General features: G+C 39.7%; 1 protein-coding gene across 4 annotated transcripts in view; it reads right to left on the bottom strand.

Annotated features, from left to right (window-relative positions):
* The window catches only part of QTMAN (queuosine-tRNA mannosyltransferase), a 168,646-nt gene that overhangs the window by 97,996 nt on the left and 50,474 nt on the right, over nt 1-20,176 (bottom strand). The window contains exon 2 of one of the 4 annotated variants that reach the window (XM_086750555.1): nt 1,108-2,176. The exons of the other annotated variants lie outside the window; for them this stretch is intronic. Within the exon in view, the coding sequence (XP_086606681.1) occupies nt 1,108-1,127 (20 nt within the window). The 5' untranslated portion in view covers nt 1,128-2,176. The remainder of the gene's footprint in view (nt 1-1,107; nt 2,177-20,176) is intronic. 4 annotated transcript variants of the gene reach the window in all.

The raw sequence follows: 20,176 nt of genomic DNA, 5'->3' as shown, positions 1-20,176 counted from the left end.
GAGAACCAGGGCCACAGTGAGAACACAGGAGCCCTAAGCCAGGGTTGAAGATAAGCGAGTGTCGTGGTTTAGCGATTTAAATCAACTTGCGTACGATCACGTCACTGTCTTCATTATCTTACGGACCGTGCTCACCGCAGTACCTGACGGACATCCCAAAATGAAACGTTATCTTCGTAAGACCATACAGAACGGTTCAGTATCTTCAGATTTCATACTTTAAGGCGCAGATAGTACATGAACACACGTTTGCGTGCACACACACACAGCTATACAACACATAACAGGCATATATACTATATACGTATATTTTCTGGCCTTCTATCAAATTTCACAACATAACTGTGAAGCGCTACATTCAGAATTAAGCTATTTAAACTGTGGCCAGGAAAACTGTTGACAACAGCTGATTTGTCACTGGGAAAACATTGTGCATCCCTCCGTCACAAAATGTGAAAAATCCATTTGAGGTGGCTGGCCGACAAGCAAAAGTTGCAAAAGCTGAGCAAAGTGAAATAGTTTCGGTCAAGGTCACCAAATAATATAATTTTTTTCAGCGATGCCTTTGGACTACACATCAACCTTCAAGGGGCTCCTGAAAAGGAAACTTTACTCAAGCTGTTTAAGATGACCGGAGATGTTCTTTGGAAAGTATTTGCAAAGGACGTTCTGGAGCACTGGTAGCTGTACAATCATATGGGATTAATTTTCTGTATATATATCTCTATATATCGCTGGAAGAAACAAATTAACTTCAAAATTCAAAGACCTTTATACAGCCCTGTGCTCTTAGGTACAAATATTTAAGTAAGCTCTACTCCCTGTCAAACACTGAAATGGATATTAAATTACATTAAATTATTATAGATACAAGCAGTAAAATTTCTTTTCTGCTTTCTCTGAGAGCTCCTGCATCTTGGTATTTCTTGCACTGAGTGTAGAAGATAATTTTAATATCTTCTGCGATTTAAATTCCTGCTTCTATTAAAATATTAAGTGTGTGCTGGACATATAAACGCATGCCCAGAAGCCTGTGCCAGAAGTCTTCTCACGAACATCCCCCCTGTAAGGCTACAAATTGGCTCAGAAAAACCAGTATTTACTTACCACGTTCCTTTCCCCAGCATCTTGAGATGATTTCAGGATGCCATCCCTTCAGTCACCTTTATTTCTTTACTTAAAAAGAAATGAATAAACAAACAAACCACACAGAAGGAAGGAACTTCACCATTCCAGCCCCAATTAAACCCAAACCCTCCCAGTGAGCCCTATGACCACCACCGGTACATGCTCAGCAGGAGCTGCCCCAGCCTGCAGGCACACCAAGAGGGGAAAATGCTCCTCTTGGCTAAATATATGATATTAAAGAAAGAAATATATTTAGCGCTTAAAAAAAACATAAATTGGAAATCCTCTCTCTCTTTCCAACGCAGGACCTATGGATTGACTTGATGACAAAGAAGCAAACTAGTAGATAAAGTATAAAAGTTTAATTTCTTCCTTCCATCTTGCTCCTGTGTTTGGATAAGTTACCACAGATTTTGGTAGAAAGTACAAAAGCAAGGAGGAACGGGGCGCTGGGTAAAGAATATCAAGCCCAAAATCACATCCATCAGGGCGATGCAGTGCAGTGTCCTGACCAGTCTCATCACAGACCTCCTAAGGGCTACCGTTTCAAGGAGAAATTAAACAAGATTACACAGAAACAGTTCAAGGTTGACATTTTCCAGCTTTGTGTCATGTTACATTATCTGAATGAATCTCAACTTTTAAAAACATCAAAACACCAAAGAAAAGTGAATGAGAGCTGTAGAAAAAAAAACAACCAACCAAACCACACTCCTAGGAAATAAGACTCCTACTAGAACCAAGAGAGCCACCCATGTTGAGCATTTCCCATGAAAAGAGGAGGTAACTATCTTCAAAAATAGTCAATCTACTATCTTTTTATTGCAAGTTTGTTTCATATGAAAAAAGCTTATTATTCTGTTAGCAATTTTTACCTAGAACCTGACTGAGATTGTACACGTGGCTTTTGCACGTCCGTCTCATGAGCGTTGCTGGATGAAGCCCAGGGATCCCACCACAGCTGCTCTCCCAAGCACACCGCCTACGAGGTGTGGAGCTACGGAACACAACGAGGACTCAGCTTTAGTGGACGGATAGAGCCCTGGAACTGCAGAAAGAGCTCTTCAGAAGTACGGAAAAAAATAAAAGTGCAGGATTTTTTCCCAAGTTACCCAAGAAATTTGAAGCAGCAAGCACTCAACCTCCCTCTTCTCTCCACTCAAAAGCACTTACAGAAAGCCTGTTCTTAACCCTTCTACGCAGACAAAATTCCCCTTTATCTGCCACTTATTTTCATTTTTACCTGAAAGGCACAGAAGAGTCGGGCTTTTATGTACAACAAACACGAACTGGACTTTTTTTTGCACTGCATTAGACTGTGGTCTACTTCCACCGATGGGAATGCATACCTGAATTTCCACAAAAATAACAATTTTGCCTTTCTGATTTAAGCGCGGCATATTTTCAATGTAACGTTCATCTATACACGTTCTCGCTGTTTAAGGACTCGGCGCAGGTGTTATTAATAAAATAAATTTATTTTTAAAAAGGATGCTATTCTATAAGCTTTGAAGCTCACACATAGTCTAACTTAAGCCAGCTTGGGCTCATCTGGTCTTTAAATGACTTCTTTCATGTGGTCAGCCCACGAGCCATACGTACTGCTGCTCAATCACGCCACTGTACATCGTCAGCGCGAGGATGATTTGCATGATTTGCATTTCCTGTACCGCTCGAGCTTCAATGAGCTCTAAGCACCACGTACGAAAGAAACCACCGCCAAGTAATGCAGAGATTTTAGTTAAACCAGATGAGACTGTTTTAGTCAGGCTGCCAATACCAGGGGAAAAAAAAAAAAAAAAAGGTCTCAGGGATATCCTGTTAAATCAAGATTTATTTGTAGGGAATCTGAACCTTAGTTGAATAGCTACTTTTAAAATATTAAAGTTGTATGAATTCGTTAATAAATATGGCCTAGCAGAAAATAATTCAGTGAGAACTTTTTTTCCCAATGTTCCTAAGATTTTGGCACCACATTATCTCGGTAATTTCTGTATTTAATAGTACATAAATGGGTTCTGATTACATTACTTTTCCTGCTGTACAAAACTAAATCTAATTAAACCAAATTCACTGATTGCTGGTTAAAACTTCTCCCTACGAAGAAACCTTTATTTTATCACAAATGATCAATAAAAGCTGTTGGACAAATAGCTACGATAGAAATAGCATTACAGTGGGCTTCAATGAATAAGTATTAAAGCAAAAAAAAAAAGTACCAGAGCCTCGTTGTCATGAAAAACAAAGACAGATGGGGAGACAGACCTATATGATGCTACAAATAGATGAATATCTTGTAAGGATTTCAACAAATGTTATAAGACCTAGTCAAAATTTTTAAAACTACAGATTTGCTTGCGCTGCTGTACTGAAGTTCACCTGAAATCCAAGCCACAATATCAAATAACTACTTATTTTATCAAAGTTACAAGAATAATAATAAAAATAGAGTATCCTTAAAGCCTGTATAGGATATTTTCTAGATAATGGCACAATTAAAATGCCATTATTTAGTACAAACCTTGTGTTAGTACATGAAAAGATTAATAAAGTTTGCTTTTGGAAATGCAGTGTATCCCGTTCCCAAGTTAAAAACAAAAGGTGTGCACAAAAAACTTCCCACGTGTAATACTGTATTTTAAGTCCTTCTTTAAAATGGTAGATAAACTCAGATACTGGCAAGATTAATAAATAATAGGACGCTGATACAGAGAGCTGCCTGTGAGCAGCTCCGGGGCGTACATCACGTCGACCCAAGCCAGCCCGCTCGAGCGCTTGAGGAATCTGCATAGCATCATGTCTAAAGAAAACCTCAGCAAACTCCTGTTGCTCCTGGTTCCAAAGGACAATTTCTGAAAATTAAGCTGCATCTTCCTTCTTCTGTATTGTTCAAATGCACCCAAACGTAAGAAACTGTAACCGAGGGGTTAAGTTCTATCTCAAATATTAAAATCCCACTTATTCCATTATTGTCTGCAAATAGAGTCAAGAGCAACATTTAATCACAACATGTACTTTCTATATTGTGACTCTAAGATTTCATAATAGAAATGGCTACCATATTAAAAATGCATTCTGTCGTTTTTCCACTTAGAGATCTCCCATATAACGCTCTTGTTTAAAAGGTCAGCTAATTTTATTACAGAAAGTAACTAACAACCTTTTTTAATTTTAGGCTCGTACTTTCCTAGCATGTCAACCAAATAAAAAAAATACACTGAAGGGAGACACAACACAAACCAAGCTGTTGAAGAGCATCTCTACTCTGGGGGGGGGGGGGGTGGGGGAAATCTGTATTTGCTATAGACAAAAAGAGGTCATTAGAAATCTAATACATGTTTTTAGCTCTGGAAATTGCAAAAGTAAGTACAGATGGAGCTTTCTGAGAGCCAGGCTTGCTGGTCTTCCCCCATGCTCCAAGATGCTGAGACCACTGAATGACGTGGATTTTTTGTTGGTGGTGGTTGGTTGGGTTTTTTTTTTTTCTGTCATTTCCTAAATTGACAGGACATGCACAAGATTGCAGAGCATAACTAAGCATTTTGCTTACAAACTTTCCAGCTCTCTTTCATTTAATAAAATGCCTGAACAACATGAAAAAAATACCACGGTTTAAAATACATGTATTTATATTTTATTCTCATGACATCTCTTGTATGGGAAGCACTACGAATGTTGGATGCTATGAAAAACGACACAAGAATATCGAGTGTCTTACAACGCATTTTTTTTTTTACAGAAGTAGATCAGAATGCAGCATTATTCACAATCAGTCTTTCCTCATACACTGCTTTGGGTGGGTTTGTTCCTAAGAACCATTACTACACTTGAAATTAAAAATAGATCGCTATTTTTAGCTATTTAACCACACGAGGAAAAGAGACTGTTCGTATCAGCCGTCTTTAATTTACAAAATAATTCCATAATGCACCCTGCGCCTAGATCACGAAAATCCCTGGCACACAACCTCCGGGCTCGCACACCGCGAGCCGCGCGCCGCCTGCGACTGGAAGTAAACTGGGTTTTAAAAGATTCCAGCAACAATGGGCTCGTGACTAAATCAGAAACAGAAGCAGAAGTCATGAGCCAAACAGATACCTATCGGTTTCCTTGAGCTTAATCTGATTAAAACATGGCGCTCAAAAAAATGTTAAATAGAATGCCACGTCAGAGAGCAGGCAAATGATAAAAATAGTTCCTGACAGGAAATCATTATTAAACCAGCATTACTCGTGTATCTGTTATGGAAATTTCCCTGTAATTTTTCAAGGTTTCCCCTTATGCTTTTCTTGAGTTGCCTGTTACTTTTTTTTTTCCCCCCCTCAATGGCATGTAAGTTTGAGATGTAAAAAGAAAATTATCACCGCGATTTTCCAACTATACTCTGCTCAATACCATCTCAAGTGTGTCATACGTCATCTTGTCATTCACTTTAACAAGAAATCACTTCATATTCTGAGGCAGAACACAATCCAAAACACACAAGTGCCACTGCAGTAAAAACACAATCATACGGCATCACAGAGGAAAAAAAAAAAAAAAACAAAAAAAAATTAAAATATATAAAACACATATTTAAAAAAAAAAAATCTTTATTTCAAGGACTTTCATAATGAAAGCATCTTAATTTTTAAGTGGAGGAAAAAGTTTCTACGAAAAGGTGCTGGGAATGACAGGAGAGCTGTTCTAAAGTCCACCAACCAAAAATCAGAAAAATAAAACTATTGATAATATACTATCACAGATCAACCTTAATGTTTTAAAAAGCTTACACAAATAAAATAAAATTCAACATCTTAAAAAAAATAAAGTCATTACTACTGTCCTTTCTACTATTACCACCCCTCTCACAACCGTCCTCTGGATTATCGTGCCTTTAGAGCATTCCATAAAATACAAACTAGACTTGCAGCATCTTGTCCTGCATATACAGAAAAATCCAGGAAAAGCTTTTTAAAAAATCCAACCAAGTAAAAAATAAACAATAAAAATACTTTTACACGGTCTTATCTTACAAGGCTAACTCCAATTAACAAAAATACATTTGGGAATATGGAAGAGATTTCAACAAATTTTAACAGTCACTCCTAAAAGCCCTTGGTTTCTTTTTTAAGTGTCGTTGGTGGAGAACAAGAAATCACCAATCAAATCAGCTGTCGTTTCATTGAAAAGAGGTATTTCATCTCTAATGACGACTCAGGCTTCCCCAAAGAAGAGCTCGATCGGGTTGGCCATCGATGCGCTGGCTTTCCATCAGGACACCCAATGCCCACCCTGAGCCACCGGCTCATCCTCCCGACAGCCCCTTCGCCCAGCCGGCTCCCCATCGCATGGATACTCAAACACTGGCAGATTTTGAAATTTTAAGTCAAACTCAGAACTATTTGCCACCGGCACATCGTAAGACAAACACGTATCTAGACAGAACCAGGGCTGGTCTTTCATGGAACGCCAACTGCTGCCCACCTAAAATCCAAGGGTGACAACGCATCGCAGGACTAATGACAATTTTTAAAGACGGTAGTCACTACATGTTTTGCAAGTGTTTTCTAAGTCCTTCTTGATTTTTGTCCTGGGTGTTAGAATATCCATTCTGCAACAGCCAAGCTATAGCTGACTCAGCAAGAAAGTGAACGTGCATCCTATTTACAGCAGTGCCTAAGTCTTATTTCATCAAGTCTCCCAAGAGCACTCACATCTATTCTCAAGATCCCTCCCACACTAGGAAATGATTATCTAATACAGGGAGCAATCACCTCATGGTCTTACTGCAGTCATCCTCCTGGGCAACGCAGGGAAAAAACCACCCAACCCTGAAGCATTAGAAAGTCAAGGTTCAAAATATCCACATTTATCGAGATCAACGCAAATTTACTTAGATCTCAACGCAACAAGACCAAGTGTTGTTTCTTGACACAGAAACGCCTACCTGCTGGTAAATTCAAAGTAGACTGTATTTCTGCAACGGGCCTTTACCAGGACACATGCAATGTCACAGCCTGAAATGCCAGGAAGAAGAGTCGGTGAAAGTTACATCAAAAATTATTTTCACGTTAATTTTAACATTTTACCATGCCACAACATGGTAACACACAAACAAACTAAGCTGGAATAACCTCTAAACTGGTCTGCAAGCGGTGTCTGGAACTTACTGCAAATGGTCTTAAAAACTCACTGTACAACATAAGGAACCAGCTAACACGACAAATTCCAAAATCCTGGAGTGTAGGCAATTCTGCCTTCCCCTTCCCTGGCTCCTCAAGTCTGTAGCAAGGACACAGCATGGCAAACCCAAAAGGTGTGGGGCTAGAGCCAGCGCAGAAGGAAAAGAAGTCACTTTTCACCATGAATATGTAGGTACTCAAGATGAACTAATGATTTTTTGTCATACCAATTTCTCAATAAACACCAAATATTACCAAAACAACATACCTGTCATACTGTCCTCCCACCAGAATTAAACAGTCGGTTAATCTGAAATACCGATACACAAGTATGGACTTCTAGAACTACTATAATACACTAATAATCTATTAAGTGTATTAATAATAGGAGCAGTAATATTAAGAGCAGCCCATAAGACAGAGCCAAGCACACCCTTACGGGTGAGAACTGAATGGCCAGAGTTCAAGCGTTCACCAAGAGCCATCCGGATTGACGCAAATTCCCCTCAAAATACGCTTTTTGTCATTTCCTACCCTGACTTCTTTATACTACCCTGGGAAATGAGACATGCAAGGGAAAAACAGTCATTCTCGTGGTTCTTGAGAGCAAAAAATATGTATGTGTAGAGTTCTATGGAGGGCCAGAACGCCTTCAATCGCTGAAGGCTACATGAGTCATCCACTTCAGAAGAATGACCAGTAATTAAAGAAGAATCTACAAAGCTATTAAGTGTGAGTATCAGTTTCAACCTATGACACTGCAGGGAGAGAAGCCAAAACCATCGATACATCATACAGCAGAGTCGTTTGCAAAATAACCTCTCACCTAAGGAAATTCTTCTCCATAGGAAGCCAAACAAAACCAAATCTAAAATATTTATTGCCATCAATTTCTTCCCTGTTCCATAAACAGATTCAGAGACATGACATCATGCTAGCTACCTAGACCCGTCTGGTTGATAATGGTCCCAGATTTCCAGCTGAAGACTAAACAGCAGGAGCACGGAAGGGTGCAAATCCACAGGTCACCACAGATGCCGAACACAAATCTGGCTCGCCAAAGCCAGAGATGACACGCTAGCACATACAGAAGGTCTGGCAGTGGCAGAGGTTGACACCACAAAAACAAGTCTTCCACTACATCTGTCTTCTTCTCAACCTCCTTGGACTGGTGTGAGGAAGGCTTTCCTTTAAATAAACAAGACCTAACTGCTCCATCCTCCAGTCCCTGTCTTCACAGTTCTGCTTTCGTATGGAAAGACATCCACATCTGGGCATATTTCCCAATTCATTAGCAAAATAATTAGCAAGACCCACGCCCTGATAAGGGCATCACCATCCGTTTTCTATCATTTAGCACAGCAAGTGGCATCTCCCTTCACTCCATGGTTTCTTCTTCCACACCACTAGAACTGAGCTATACGATCTTAAGCCTTAAGTGCTTTACTGAAGTCCTTGGAGATGGCTCATTTCTAAACCTTATATGTCAAGAAATATTTGTCCATTCTTCCCTTTCTAGCCCCTTACATCACAAAGTGCCAAGTCCCTGGCAATCCAATATTCACAAATCAGGCTTCAAAGACTCAATTCTGAATTGTCTTGACTCAGGTTGTGACAAGAAGGGACAGGGACCCCCAAAACACGCGGTGCTGCGCTCCTGCAGGAAGGAGCAGATGGCCAGCTTCCAGATGGCCGCCAACCTCGTCTCACCGATTTCAACATCCGTATCTTGAATCACATCTCGGAGGACGGTCCTGAGACAGACTGCAGGTCACTGCCCACACCTCCTGGCTACCCGGCTTATCCGCAAGTTTGCAAAATGCAGAATGACAAGCCTGAAAAAAGGTTAAGACCAATTAAAGTTCGTAGCAGGGCACAGCTAAAAAAAAAAAGTGAAAAAATAGACATTAAGGAGAAATCAGTCTTAAAATATTTCTACTGCAAAACAAATCAGGTTTTTTTTTCTCCCCAGTCACAAGCATCCCTTGCTTTCCACCTTGCAAACGAGCCTTGGTCATTTGCACCCAACAAGAATGAAGATGCGAACCACAAAAACACAACCAACCCCGACGGTTTTGCTTCCGGGTCACCCAACAGCTGAGAACGGGCTTATTTTTTAGCTTCCAGCTCAAAAGTCCCCAACAGCACCGCAAGAGCACTCGCAAACGGGTTTGCTTCAGCTCTAAACACGATACACTTCCCAAGATTCAGGGAAACGGCGGTCGATGAATTTTAGCCTCAAGTAGCCAAAGAGTAATTGTGAGACCTGCGTACCATCTAAGCTCGATTTTAACACAACCACAAACTACACTGTTCCTTCACGTCACCTTAATTCAGCTCCTCTTTGGGGCCGTTAAAAACCCCTTAAATCTATCAACAGGAAGGTAAGAAAATCGCAAGGAGCTGGTATGGATTAAAGATTTCATCAATTTTTATGGCATATATTCTTCTACAGTTTATTTAATAAATTCAGAAATTAAAATGTTACTGCTTTCCTACTCTGAGTGCACCATCTTTCCAAGAAGACTATTTCCAGACATTTAAAAGAAGAGTGTATTTTACAATTTGAAAAGTGAGTATACTGCATTTCAAAAATCCATTAAAATATAAAATTCTGGTTACAGGCGTAACAATCTGCCTAATTAGTTTTTCCTAATTAGCAGGATGCTCTAACCTCTTTAATAAGACTTCTGTGGACAGAATGTTCCATATTGGTTATCCATCTGAGGAAAAAACTAAACAAATACTTCTTGAAGTACAGCTAATAGAACAAGCGCGGTCGGGCTCCGCGGTCAGGCGGCTGCCCCGGCGTGTCCTGGCAATCTGCAAAAACACCCAATATTCCACCTCGTGCTACGAATCCCTCTGTATTTTAAAGATAAAATTAAAGATACTGCGTACGAGAGTTGATGAAGTTACAGTGTTAAATTCCACAGGATGTGCTGGGAGCTAAATAAAAAAAAAAATAAATAAAAAAAGAAATTAAGTAACATATGTATGGACCAAAAACCACTGTGGATAAGTGAGCTAGAGAGATAACAGGAAGGCAAATACCACAATGACGCTGTAACAACAGCAACAAAAACTGTTTTCCTGCACTGCGAAGCATTTCCTTCGTGCACACAGGTTTTGCACCTTCCTCTTCATGATTCAGAGTCTTAGCATGCACCTAGCAATTAATAGGTAAAAATATTATCTCCGAATCCCATCTTATCCACTAAAAAGCATTCCCATTATTACTGTAGATCGACCATGTAATTCAAAGACTACCAGTGAAGAGAAACGCGGAGCCCCAGCAACATCTGTGGTCAGAGGCAGATGCTCGAGATAAAGAAAATTCAGGCCCCTGTTTTCTTAGGAGTTTGCAGAGCAGCTGCTGAGCTTCATCTCAACAGCTGAAATTTCCTTTATACTCCTTAAAAAAAAAAAAATGCAGGAAACACACAAGTATCTCCAACTCCCTCCCTGCCACCGATTCATTCACCCTGCTCACTCAGACATACCGACCTCACCCACGTTCTGAACACATTGGTCTCATCACCCATCAACGGATCTCTTGAAGGTACAGGAAAACAACTATATCCTTCACTTTTTTCTGGTCACTACCTAAGAAAACTTAAAAGCCATGCGCAAAATATAATCTAAGAACATCCCTGTGAAAAAAAAGCCTGCTAATTACAGGAGGTAGAGAGACACCAGAAATACTGTCTTCAAACACACCTGAGCCCCAGAGACCTCATGCAATTCACAAAGTCAATGACCTTCCATACCACCCCTCTCTACCACCTCCACCTAGGGAGCTTCCATCTTCTTGGGCAAGACCTGAGATCTGAGTTTAAAGCACTTCAGACCTGAATGCTTCAACAGCCACAGAAAGCACCGATGTCTAATTCCAAACTAGCTTGGGGACACAAGATCCTTTGCAAGGCCAACGTTAAATCCAAAAAGAGTAAGCACTACTGCAAATCAGACTCCACCTGTAGAGCCTTGAGTAGATGGTAATACAACAGTCTAGAGGCAATAGCTACAAGGACTCTGCAACCAAGTCTTGAAGACATCATCTGAAGTGATCAGTAAATTGATCAGATTGTCAATGGTCAACCAACCCCGCACAACCAAACATCTCTCCCAGTCAGGATCCTGAAGTTTTGTGACAGTAATGGAGAGAAAAGGCAAAACCAGAAGGGTCAGCAGACATGACCCGTATGATACAAGAGCAGGTCTGAAGTTACTATTTGCTCCGATAACTGAGAGTCAGAAATATCAAGAGATGTGCAACACCTGATGACAATGTTGGGCTAACTCAAGTTGCTCCGAAAGCATCTACTCAACTTCTTTTTCCTTCCACACTTTGATACCACACAGCTAAGACTTGTGGATGTAACAATAATTCATAATGCACTTTCATCTAGGATGACGAGAGCATAAACAAGTAATTTAAGGGATAAAGTAAAAAAAAACCAAACAAAACAAAACACCAAACAAGACAAAGGTCAGTCTACTACTGTAGACCAAAAAACTTCAAAAAAACTTGCAGAGTACTTCAGTACCTCCTTCAGATGTAACACCTAATTTTGGCTCATCTACAATTTATTACAGGATAGCTACAACAAGAGAAATGCTCCTTCTAAGTTAATTTAGGAATCATTTCACTCTAATGAAACAAAATAAACCCAAACTCCTTCATTACTATTTCCCCTGAAATTCATCGCCTTCTTGTATAGTTTTAGTACCTTCACCACTATTTCTCTGAATCTAGTTGGCATATAAAATTTTTAGCTGTTATGTTCTTAATCAAATTGATTACCAGGAAATTTCTGCATACGCACAGTTTAAAATAATGCTGTTCCTCGGGGTTTAAACATAGAGATGTCTCTACACACGATAACTGTTCCACGTTTAGTGAGTTACAACTATTCCGTCACGAGGAGGAAACGCATTTTGCTCACAAAAGCCAAAGGCACTGTCAAAGCTGCAGCAATCTGCAGAACAGTCGGAAAAAAAATGCCTGCTACTGGATAATGGTCCCATTTCTCATTCTTAAATTTCGCCTTTAATTAAAAATGGAATATTCTCTTACATAAATAAAAAAATTGCAGATGTTCTCAAACTACTCTTCATCTTTTTTTTAATTCTTCCATATATAACACACACAGTATTACATGCTTTCAGAAATTCCTCCTGTTACTACATAATACTAAATTCCATGAAGATTATTCCATATTCCAAACAGACACACATCTTCATTTTATGCAGAATATTTTACGTTAAAAAACAATATTAACACTCAAAGAAAACAAGTTAACGTAGCTCATAGTAGGAATATCACTTAACCAAAACAAAAATTAAAGTTTAAACAAATTTTCTACTCTTTTACTTATACTGATTTACACCTTTTCTTCAAATCATTTGATAAATAATAAATTTAAACAATTTAAGTAGTTATATCAGGTAAAACTGGTGCAAGAGAAAGCCTGCTCTAGATACATTTTTCCTTATAGTAATTATTAAACTATATTGTTATCAGGTATAAATTCTTCCAGTAATCCTTCCTGCAAAAATAAAATCACGTCCACTGCTGTTTCCTTCATTTTTCCTTCAAGTTGCCATTAGATAGAAACAGGCTCCAGCGTGCAACAAGTAAAATGGAAATCAAGAGAGCTAAAACAAAAAATGATGAACAAGTAGGCAAGGTTATAAACATAAATAATAATTAAAAAAAAAGTGCTCTGAAATGGAAAGCATTCTTTAGAATGACTGTGTCCACTGGACCATCAGAGTATGTGTGCAGGAGGGAGGGAGGAAGAGACAGGGACAAAGGACGGAGGCAAGAAAGGGAAAATACCGTCCAAGAGAATATTTGTAAGAGTCTCCCATTATAGAATCACAAGCAAAAAAATAAAAAGGCTTTCAATTGGTCAGTATTTGTAAAAGATGTTCAAATTAATAAGACATAATTTACATAATTCTCTATTTTTTTTTGAAGGCAGAGTAAATTAATCATCATGATGCCTCAAAAAATACCAACACCAGGTATCATTCCCAAGATACCTGTGCTGAGTAGCGTAAGAGGGAAGAGGAGAAGGAAACCATAGAATGCTTAAGGTTAGAAAAGATCTCCAAGATCATCAAGGCCACACAACACCACCATGGCTAGCAAGCCATGTCCTCAAGTGCCACACCTACACGTTCTTTGAACACCTCCAGGGATGGTGACTGCACCTCTTCCCTGGGCAGCCTGTTCCAGTGCCTGACCACTCTTCCAGTAAAGAAATTTTTCCTAATATCCAACCTAAACCTCGCTGATGCAACTTGAGGCCAATTCCTTTCACCCTATCGCTCGTTATTTGGGAGAAGAGACCAACACCCACCTCCCTACACTCTCCTTTCAGGCAGTTGCAGAGAGCAATGAGGTCTCCCATCAGCGTCCTCTTTTCCAGACTAAACAATCCCAGTTCCCTCAGCTGCTCTTCATAAGACTTGCTCTCCAGACCCCTCACCAGCTTCACTGCCCTTTTCTAGACGCGCTCCAGCAACTCAATGTCCTTCTTGTAGTGAGGGGCCCAAAACTCCACACAGTATTTGAGGTGCAGCCTCACCAGTGCCGAGTACAGGGGCACGATCACTTCCCTGCTCCTGCTGGCCACACTGTTCCTGATACAAGCCAGGATGTCATTGGCCCTCCTGGGCACGCTGCTGGCTCATGTTCAGCCACAAAAATCAAGTATTTTATGGGTCAATTTAGAGTGGCATTTCAGTTTGATCAGAGCGCATTTATGAAGCAGCCATTCATCTCAACCATCCTCACCTAGCACACCACAGCTCACACCAGTGGTCTCTCCAAGATTATGAACTGGATCCCTTCAGACAAAACTACATCAGGAGGTGATGCTCCTGGAGAGCATTTAATGGACCCCAGCCTTCGTCTTACGGACATTCAGGCCTTAAGAACCAGGCTCCACCTGATCTAAAGTAAAATTCTCTGAAATAACGTGCTTTGTGGACATTCGACCAGAAGCATCACTTCACTCCATCACCTCTCCACAACTCCAGCCATCCCAGTTAATAACATTACTAGGTATCACCTGCCTACACAGTCACGTGCACATTATAAATCTGTATACAGTTGTAATCCTAGAGGAACCAAGGAGATAAAATCAGAAAACACCTTTGGGCACATTTTCTAGGGTGACCAAGTATCTGGTCTGTACCTTCAAAATCCACACTGAAACCCATGGACACCCACAATAGACAACTAAGAGCCCATAGGTGGTGTGAAAAGGCATCTGTAGAAATATTCCTTGAACTTCCAGCCTGTACCACCCAAGCTCATCAGAGAACAGCCCTACCCAGTGGTCATGGCAGTTGTGGTCAACGGAAACAAGGCGAGTAGTTACAACAGAAGTGGAAGTGAAATCCGGTGAGCAGGGCACCGCGCTTTCAGGTACAGGCTCTCGGGCTGAACCAACTAAATGGTAACTGGAGGTAACTAGGGAGATGCATTCCCGGTTGGCCGTAGACTGGCAACTGAGATGTCCCCAGTTACCTGAACCAAGATTTTAAATTTCAACGTATTTGGGTCAGGTTAACACTTGTAAAACAAACAAACAAACAGAAAAAAAAAACCCAAAAAACAGAAAACCCCATCAAACAAAATTTATTTTTAAGGTAGGTCTTCTCCCAAACCTGTTTTGCTAAAAATAGTTTGCACAACATATAATTTCTTTTCATTATCTATCAATTCACAAAACCCAGCCAAGCTGCGAGTACTCATTAAGAAAGCTAGTTATGACACTGGAATATAAAACTATAAATCCAAATCATGTGCAAACCAAACGTCTGACAAAATTGGTACTATTTAATTCTTAGGGAAAAAAAAAAATGAGATTAGGAAAAAGCACAGAAAAAAATCAAGATTTTTCTCTGTATTAGATGCAAACCAAAAGCTTTGTTTCTGTCCCTTCAGAAGATCAAATTAGTGTTACGGTCTAGAATGACAATGAATTGTAGAAAGTATAATTTTCTTTATAAGATAGTACTGTATGTGTTTGTTATTTGAAAATAGAAATGTAATCCATAACTAATCTAGAAATAAAATATATACACAGCGACCATTTAAAAGGACAGATAAAACACTCAGTAAAATCCTAAGTGTAGAAATACCGAATCGTAATGCACAATTCCATTACATTTTACTGCCAGCAACGTAAATGTCAATTCTCCAGGTGATTCACAAAATTCATTTTAGAAAGAAAAATAAGGATTTCACCCGGCACTCAAAAACATAAAGGAAAACACACGCTGGGGTTTGACAAACCAGACTGTTCTTTCCTTCTGTATTTTTCTGGAATTGTAGCAAATCTTTTACACATCAAATGGCCAACTGCCATTTCACATTAGCACTTCCTATAGATCACCAAACGTCCCAGCCCGCGTCCTCCCCGGTCCTGCACCTCTCTCCGCTCTGCGTTCGTCATTCCCGTTTTATTTCTGCCAAATTTGTGATCATATATATCTCCTTCCACTGATTTCAAAGGAACGAGTCTGTGTTTAAACTCATCTCAAATCTCTTAATTATCCCAATAATTAAATTGCCTAATAGCAGGACTGTATTTTTTTTTTTTAAAAAAAAAAAGCACCTTGGACAAATTAAATCACTGAAGTTTTTGGAGGGAAGAGCGCATGTGGGGGTTTCCACACAAAAACGTAAAGAAAACCTGTCACTTTTAAAACGAATAGCTACCATCTGCCAGCTTTTTATCTGAGGCAAAGTTGATTAATGCGAAGTGAATGTTTAAGATCACATCGCTGCCTGTCTGAACAAATTTCAGGTAGTTTACTTCAGAAATTATTTGTCCTGTTTCTTAAAAGGTTTTTTTTTGTTGTTGTTGTTGTTATTGGATTCCTCCCCTGAAGTTTCTAGGCAGCCAGATCTAAGAATCAAAACATTTGTTTTTAAACCGCCGTACTGTACGAGGACATCGAGAGCCAGAACACTGTTTCTGGCCCCCCTGCGCCACAGCAGCAAGGTAATTCATCGTCCCAACAAAGGAGATCCCACCTCCGCCTTCGTGAAAGCTTTCAGGCAGCCTCTCTCCGTCATACTGAAAAGCAGATTTTCCCAGTCTAATTTCTAAGAGAAACTGCAGCAGTGCTGTGATCCTCAACAGGAAATGATTCTGCCCTTAGACCTCACTTAATTTTTTACTGCTTTAATTTTTTTTTACTGTTTACCTCAATTTTTACCTTTATTTAAACTATCTTCCTAATTAAAAAAAAAACCACAAATAATTCAAACATTTTTCTTTCATTAACTTTATCAAAACATTGCTTTATATTAACGTTCTGACAAAAACCATTCCCAAATACATTCGATTTTATGCCCCTCTTTAGAAGTTTACTTTAAATGACAAGATTTTCAGAAGAAGCTTGCAGAACAGATTTTGGGCGCTGTTAACCCCGATCACACAAACCCCAGTTTTACTCGTACGTTCCCAGGTTACGTACTCTCAGCATCAGATGCCTCCGAGTTCTCCCTCATCAGGGAGAATTTCACACCCGTTATTGAGGCTGGGACACCCTCCATTATCCGGGGCTACAGAAGCGGAGGGCATCATCTGTGCTAAGCGGTGGAGCTTCGTGCCGTTCCATATGGACGGATATTCTCTTTCCTTACACTTTGAGCCGGCTGGACACCAGCCAGCTCCGGTCAGAAGTCACAAAAGTTGTTTTAGCTCCGTACACGGCGCCTGCGTCTAGGATCTCGGTAGGGTTTCTTAGTGGAGGCTCGACGCGGCGCGAGGATGGCCATCTGGCCCCCGGTGCGAAGCTAGTGCAAAGCGTGGGCAGGACGAACGCGGATGCGTTTGCACAAGCCCGTGTGAACTAACCTCGGTGAACTCAACTGATTTTGTTTTTAAAAAAAAAATGCAAGCAAGTTTAGCACTAATGAAATTAAAGAAGTGACGACCCTTTACTCAGCTAGGGAGTATAAATGGGGAGCACAGGACTAAGCAGCATCTCCTGTACCCTCCCTTTAAATGAAGGATTGCTGTCATCCCTGGTTTGGACATCTCTACAGCCATCAACTATCAAAGTACAACTCACCAGTCTGTTCTCTAGGAGTACGTTCCGCCGCATCCGACACAAAACTGCAGTTAAAACACGCAGCACACGACTTAACCTTACACTGGGCAACAAAGAAATGGCAGGAAGCTCAGAAGAGCTCTGGGCAGAAAATTAATTCAGCAATTCCAGCAAGGTGAGCCCCATCCCATCTTCAAATGTAACGAAGTTGAGCAATAGCACCAAATTACACATTATTAGCAGTCGATACCATAAATGAGATTCAAGTTTTATTTACCTGTATACAAAAACAAACACCATGAAACATGCCAAAAAAACTTAGTATCGGGTAAACTTTTTTCTTTAATTTGCAGGTACATGGTTATCTTTTCTTTAACTAACATACTAATCACACATACAATTTATTTATTTCTTACCTGAGTGCTATTAGGGCCTCTAATGCAGGGAAAATAAATCTTCCTGCTCAGATTATACAAAGATACACTTCCAGTATTTGACATAAAAGTGTTAAAAGACAGCAACGTGCCTAACACAAATGGGCACCTATGTATTCAGCTTGAATCAAATGGCTGAAACGTGCCCTGCTTTGCTTCCATTCACATCTTCCATCATTTTCCCCCGAACGTATTATTTGCAGGTATTTTTTTAAAAATAAAATATCTAGAAAAGAGTAAGCACTCCAGCTTAGGAATGCTCACACATGCGAGCTGTGTTATGCTTTCAGTGGGATTTGCTCATATACTGGACTACTCACTGGAGCAAAAACTTACAGGATCATTGTTTTTGAGAGGACATTTCGGTGATTCCATCAGTTAGTAAAGAATTCACTCTGTAATAACGATTTTCTCCTTACAGAACAGAAGCATCAGATCTGAAACAATCCTAAATCTAGTAGTCTTAAAAGGTTATTTAAAAAAAAAAAAAAAAAAAAAACAACGAAAAACCCCCAAAAAACAACCACCACATCTACATCACATACTCTTGGAATCTACTATACACTGCTGAACACCACACCCCTCAGGCTGGGCTTTTTTTTTCTCTCTGAGCTCTATTAATTGGAAACAATGATTTGTTTTCTCTTTTGTAAAATGCAAAAAGCGTAGAGTTTGTCTCTAAAATACAGTTGTCAAATATCAAGGGGTATATGTACGCTAACATTTACCCTAGGGGTAATTCAGGGCTGGAGTCTGTTACAAATAAAATCTCTATTCATATGAACAGCTACCTGGGGGGCAGTTCCGAATGTTACCCATAATATTTATATATATGTTTAAAATAATCTAGTAGTGCTATTAGAACAAAGTGGAAGCTCCACTGCATTTAGTCTCTCCGTTTTGCAGATTTAAGTCTTACACTACTAACTTTTTTGGTTTTGAATTACTTTCTGTAGATGCTAGTCTCCAAAATATAGAACGCTTTTGTCTAGCGTGTCCCATCAACTGCTTTATTTGAAATTTAAAAGACTGTTCATGGTAATAAAAAATAAAATTACAGAAAAAAAAAGAAAAGCAACCTTTTTTATCAAATTCTGCAATAATATTTTCAAATGTGAGAACTTTCCTTGAATTAAGAAGAAAAAAAAAGGCTAAAAGTAATTAATTTTTGTTGTGTGCTTTCTAGAATTACTAAATAGTCATTACGTGCTATCAAAACCAACTTTAGACAAGATCAGACATCTACATTTATCAGAGTTTAACCTGTCTGAAGCAAGCTGAGAGACAAAGCAGACACTGCAGCAACTCTGCAGACTACCAGAGCCAGAGGAGGTCACGTCTGTCCTGGACTTTCCTAATTTACGGAATGAAGACGATAACATTCCATCAACTACTAACCAAGCTCCGTAGTTGTTGAAAAACTTGTCTAGAGACAAGAGAGAACATTGAGAGTTCTCAACGTTTTTGAGAACATTTCAAACGCTGTGATTTGGAAATTGCTACCGCAAGGATGAAATTCCTTGTACTAACGCAAGGTCCAAACAGACATCATCTTTCCAATTAAGGAAAAATCACATGAGGGTCTGTACAGCAATTAAGAAAGCTCTTAAAAACATTCAGTTCCATGGCTGCTGTTCACCAAGATATCAGACCATTTCAAGTTTACTAGCCAAGCATGCCACCTTTCAAAACTCTCCCTATGGCCTTCCAAGTTGGAGGGACTCACTGCATGCCTGATCTTCCCCGTTCATCAGGGCTTCTGTCCTCCTTTAAGGAGATGGATGAAGATGGGAGCTGGTTTAATGACGCCCTGCACAATGAAGCCAGGAAAACAGAAAAGCAACATTGTTCTAGAGAAACACAGAACAGCCTTCACATCGGGGAAATAATATAAACCTATGCAGTGCTGCAGATAAAATATTACGTGCCCGACACCTTCCATAATGGCTACGAGCGTTCCCCTCGAAGGGTGAGGGCAGCTTCTCCCTGGGACAATTCTCATTTTTGCATGGGAACATCATTTTATTGCACACCAAGACACAAAATAACATTAGATGTACTGCTCGTTATCAATTCAGCTTTAAGTCTTGCTCAAGAGAGTACCAGTCTGTTCTCCACTAAAAGCATCTGCAAGTGCACCACAGACTCTCTGGTCACTGCTGAATATCTGAATTTAACATCTGTTATTCCGCACTGTATACTCTGCTTCAAAAGCACTTTTTAAGACTGTTTCTTAACTCACCGAACATCCCTTGAAAACTAACAAACCTGCTTCTTCCCATAATCACCTTATATATATATAAAAGTATAGATCTCTTAAAATATACATATACTACTGCTGTATAAATGCACAGCAATATCAAG

The sequence above is a fragment of the Chlamydotis macqueenii genome, chromosome 6, assembly GCF_036417535.1.
Source record: "Chlamydotis macqueenii isolate bChlMac1 chromosome 6, bChlMac1.mat, whole genome shotgun sequence".
In the NCBI taxonomy this organism is placed as follows: domain Eukaryota; kingdom Metazoa; phylum Chordata; class Aves; order Otidiformes; family Otididae; genus Chlamydotis; species Chlamydotis macqueenii.
This window is presented reverse-complemented; position numbering and strand designations above follow the sequence as displayed.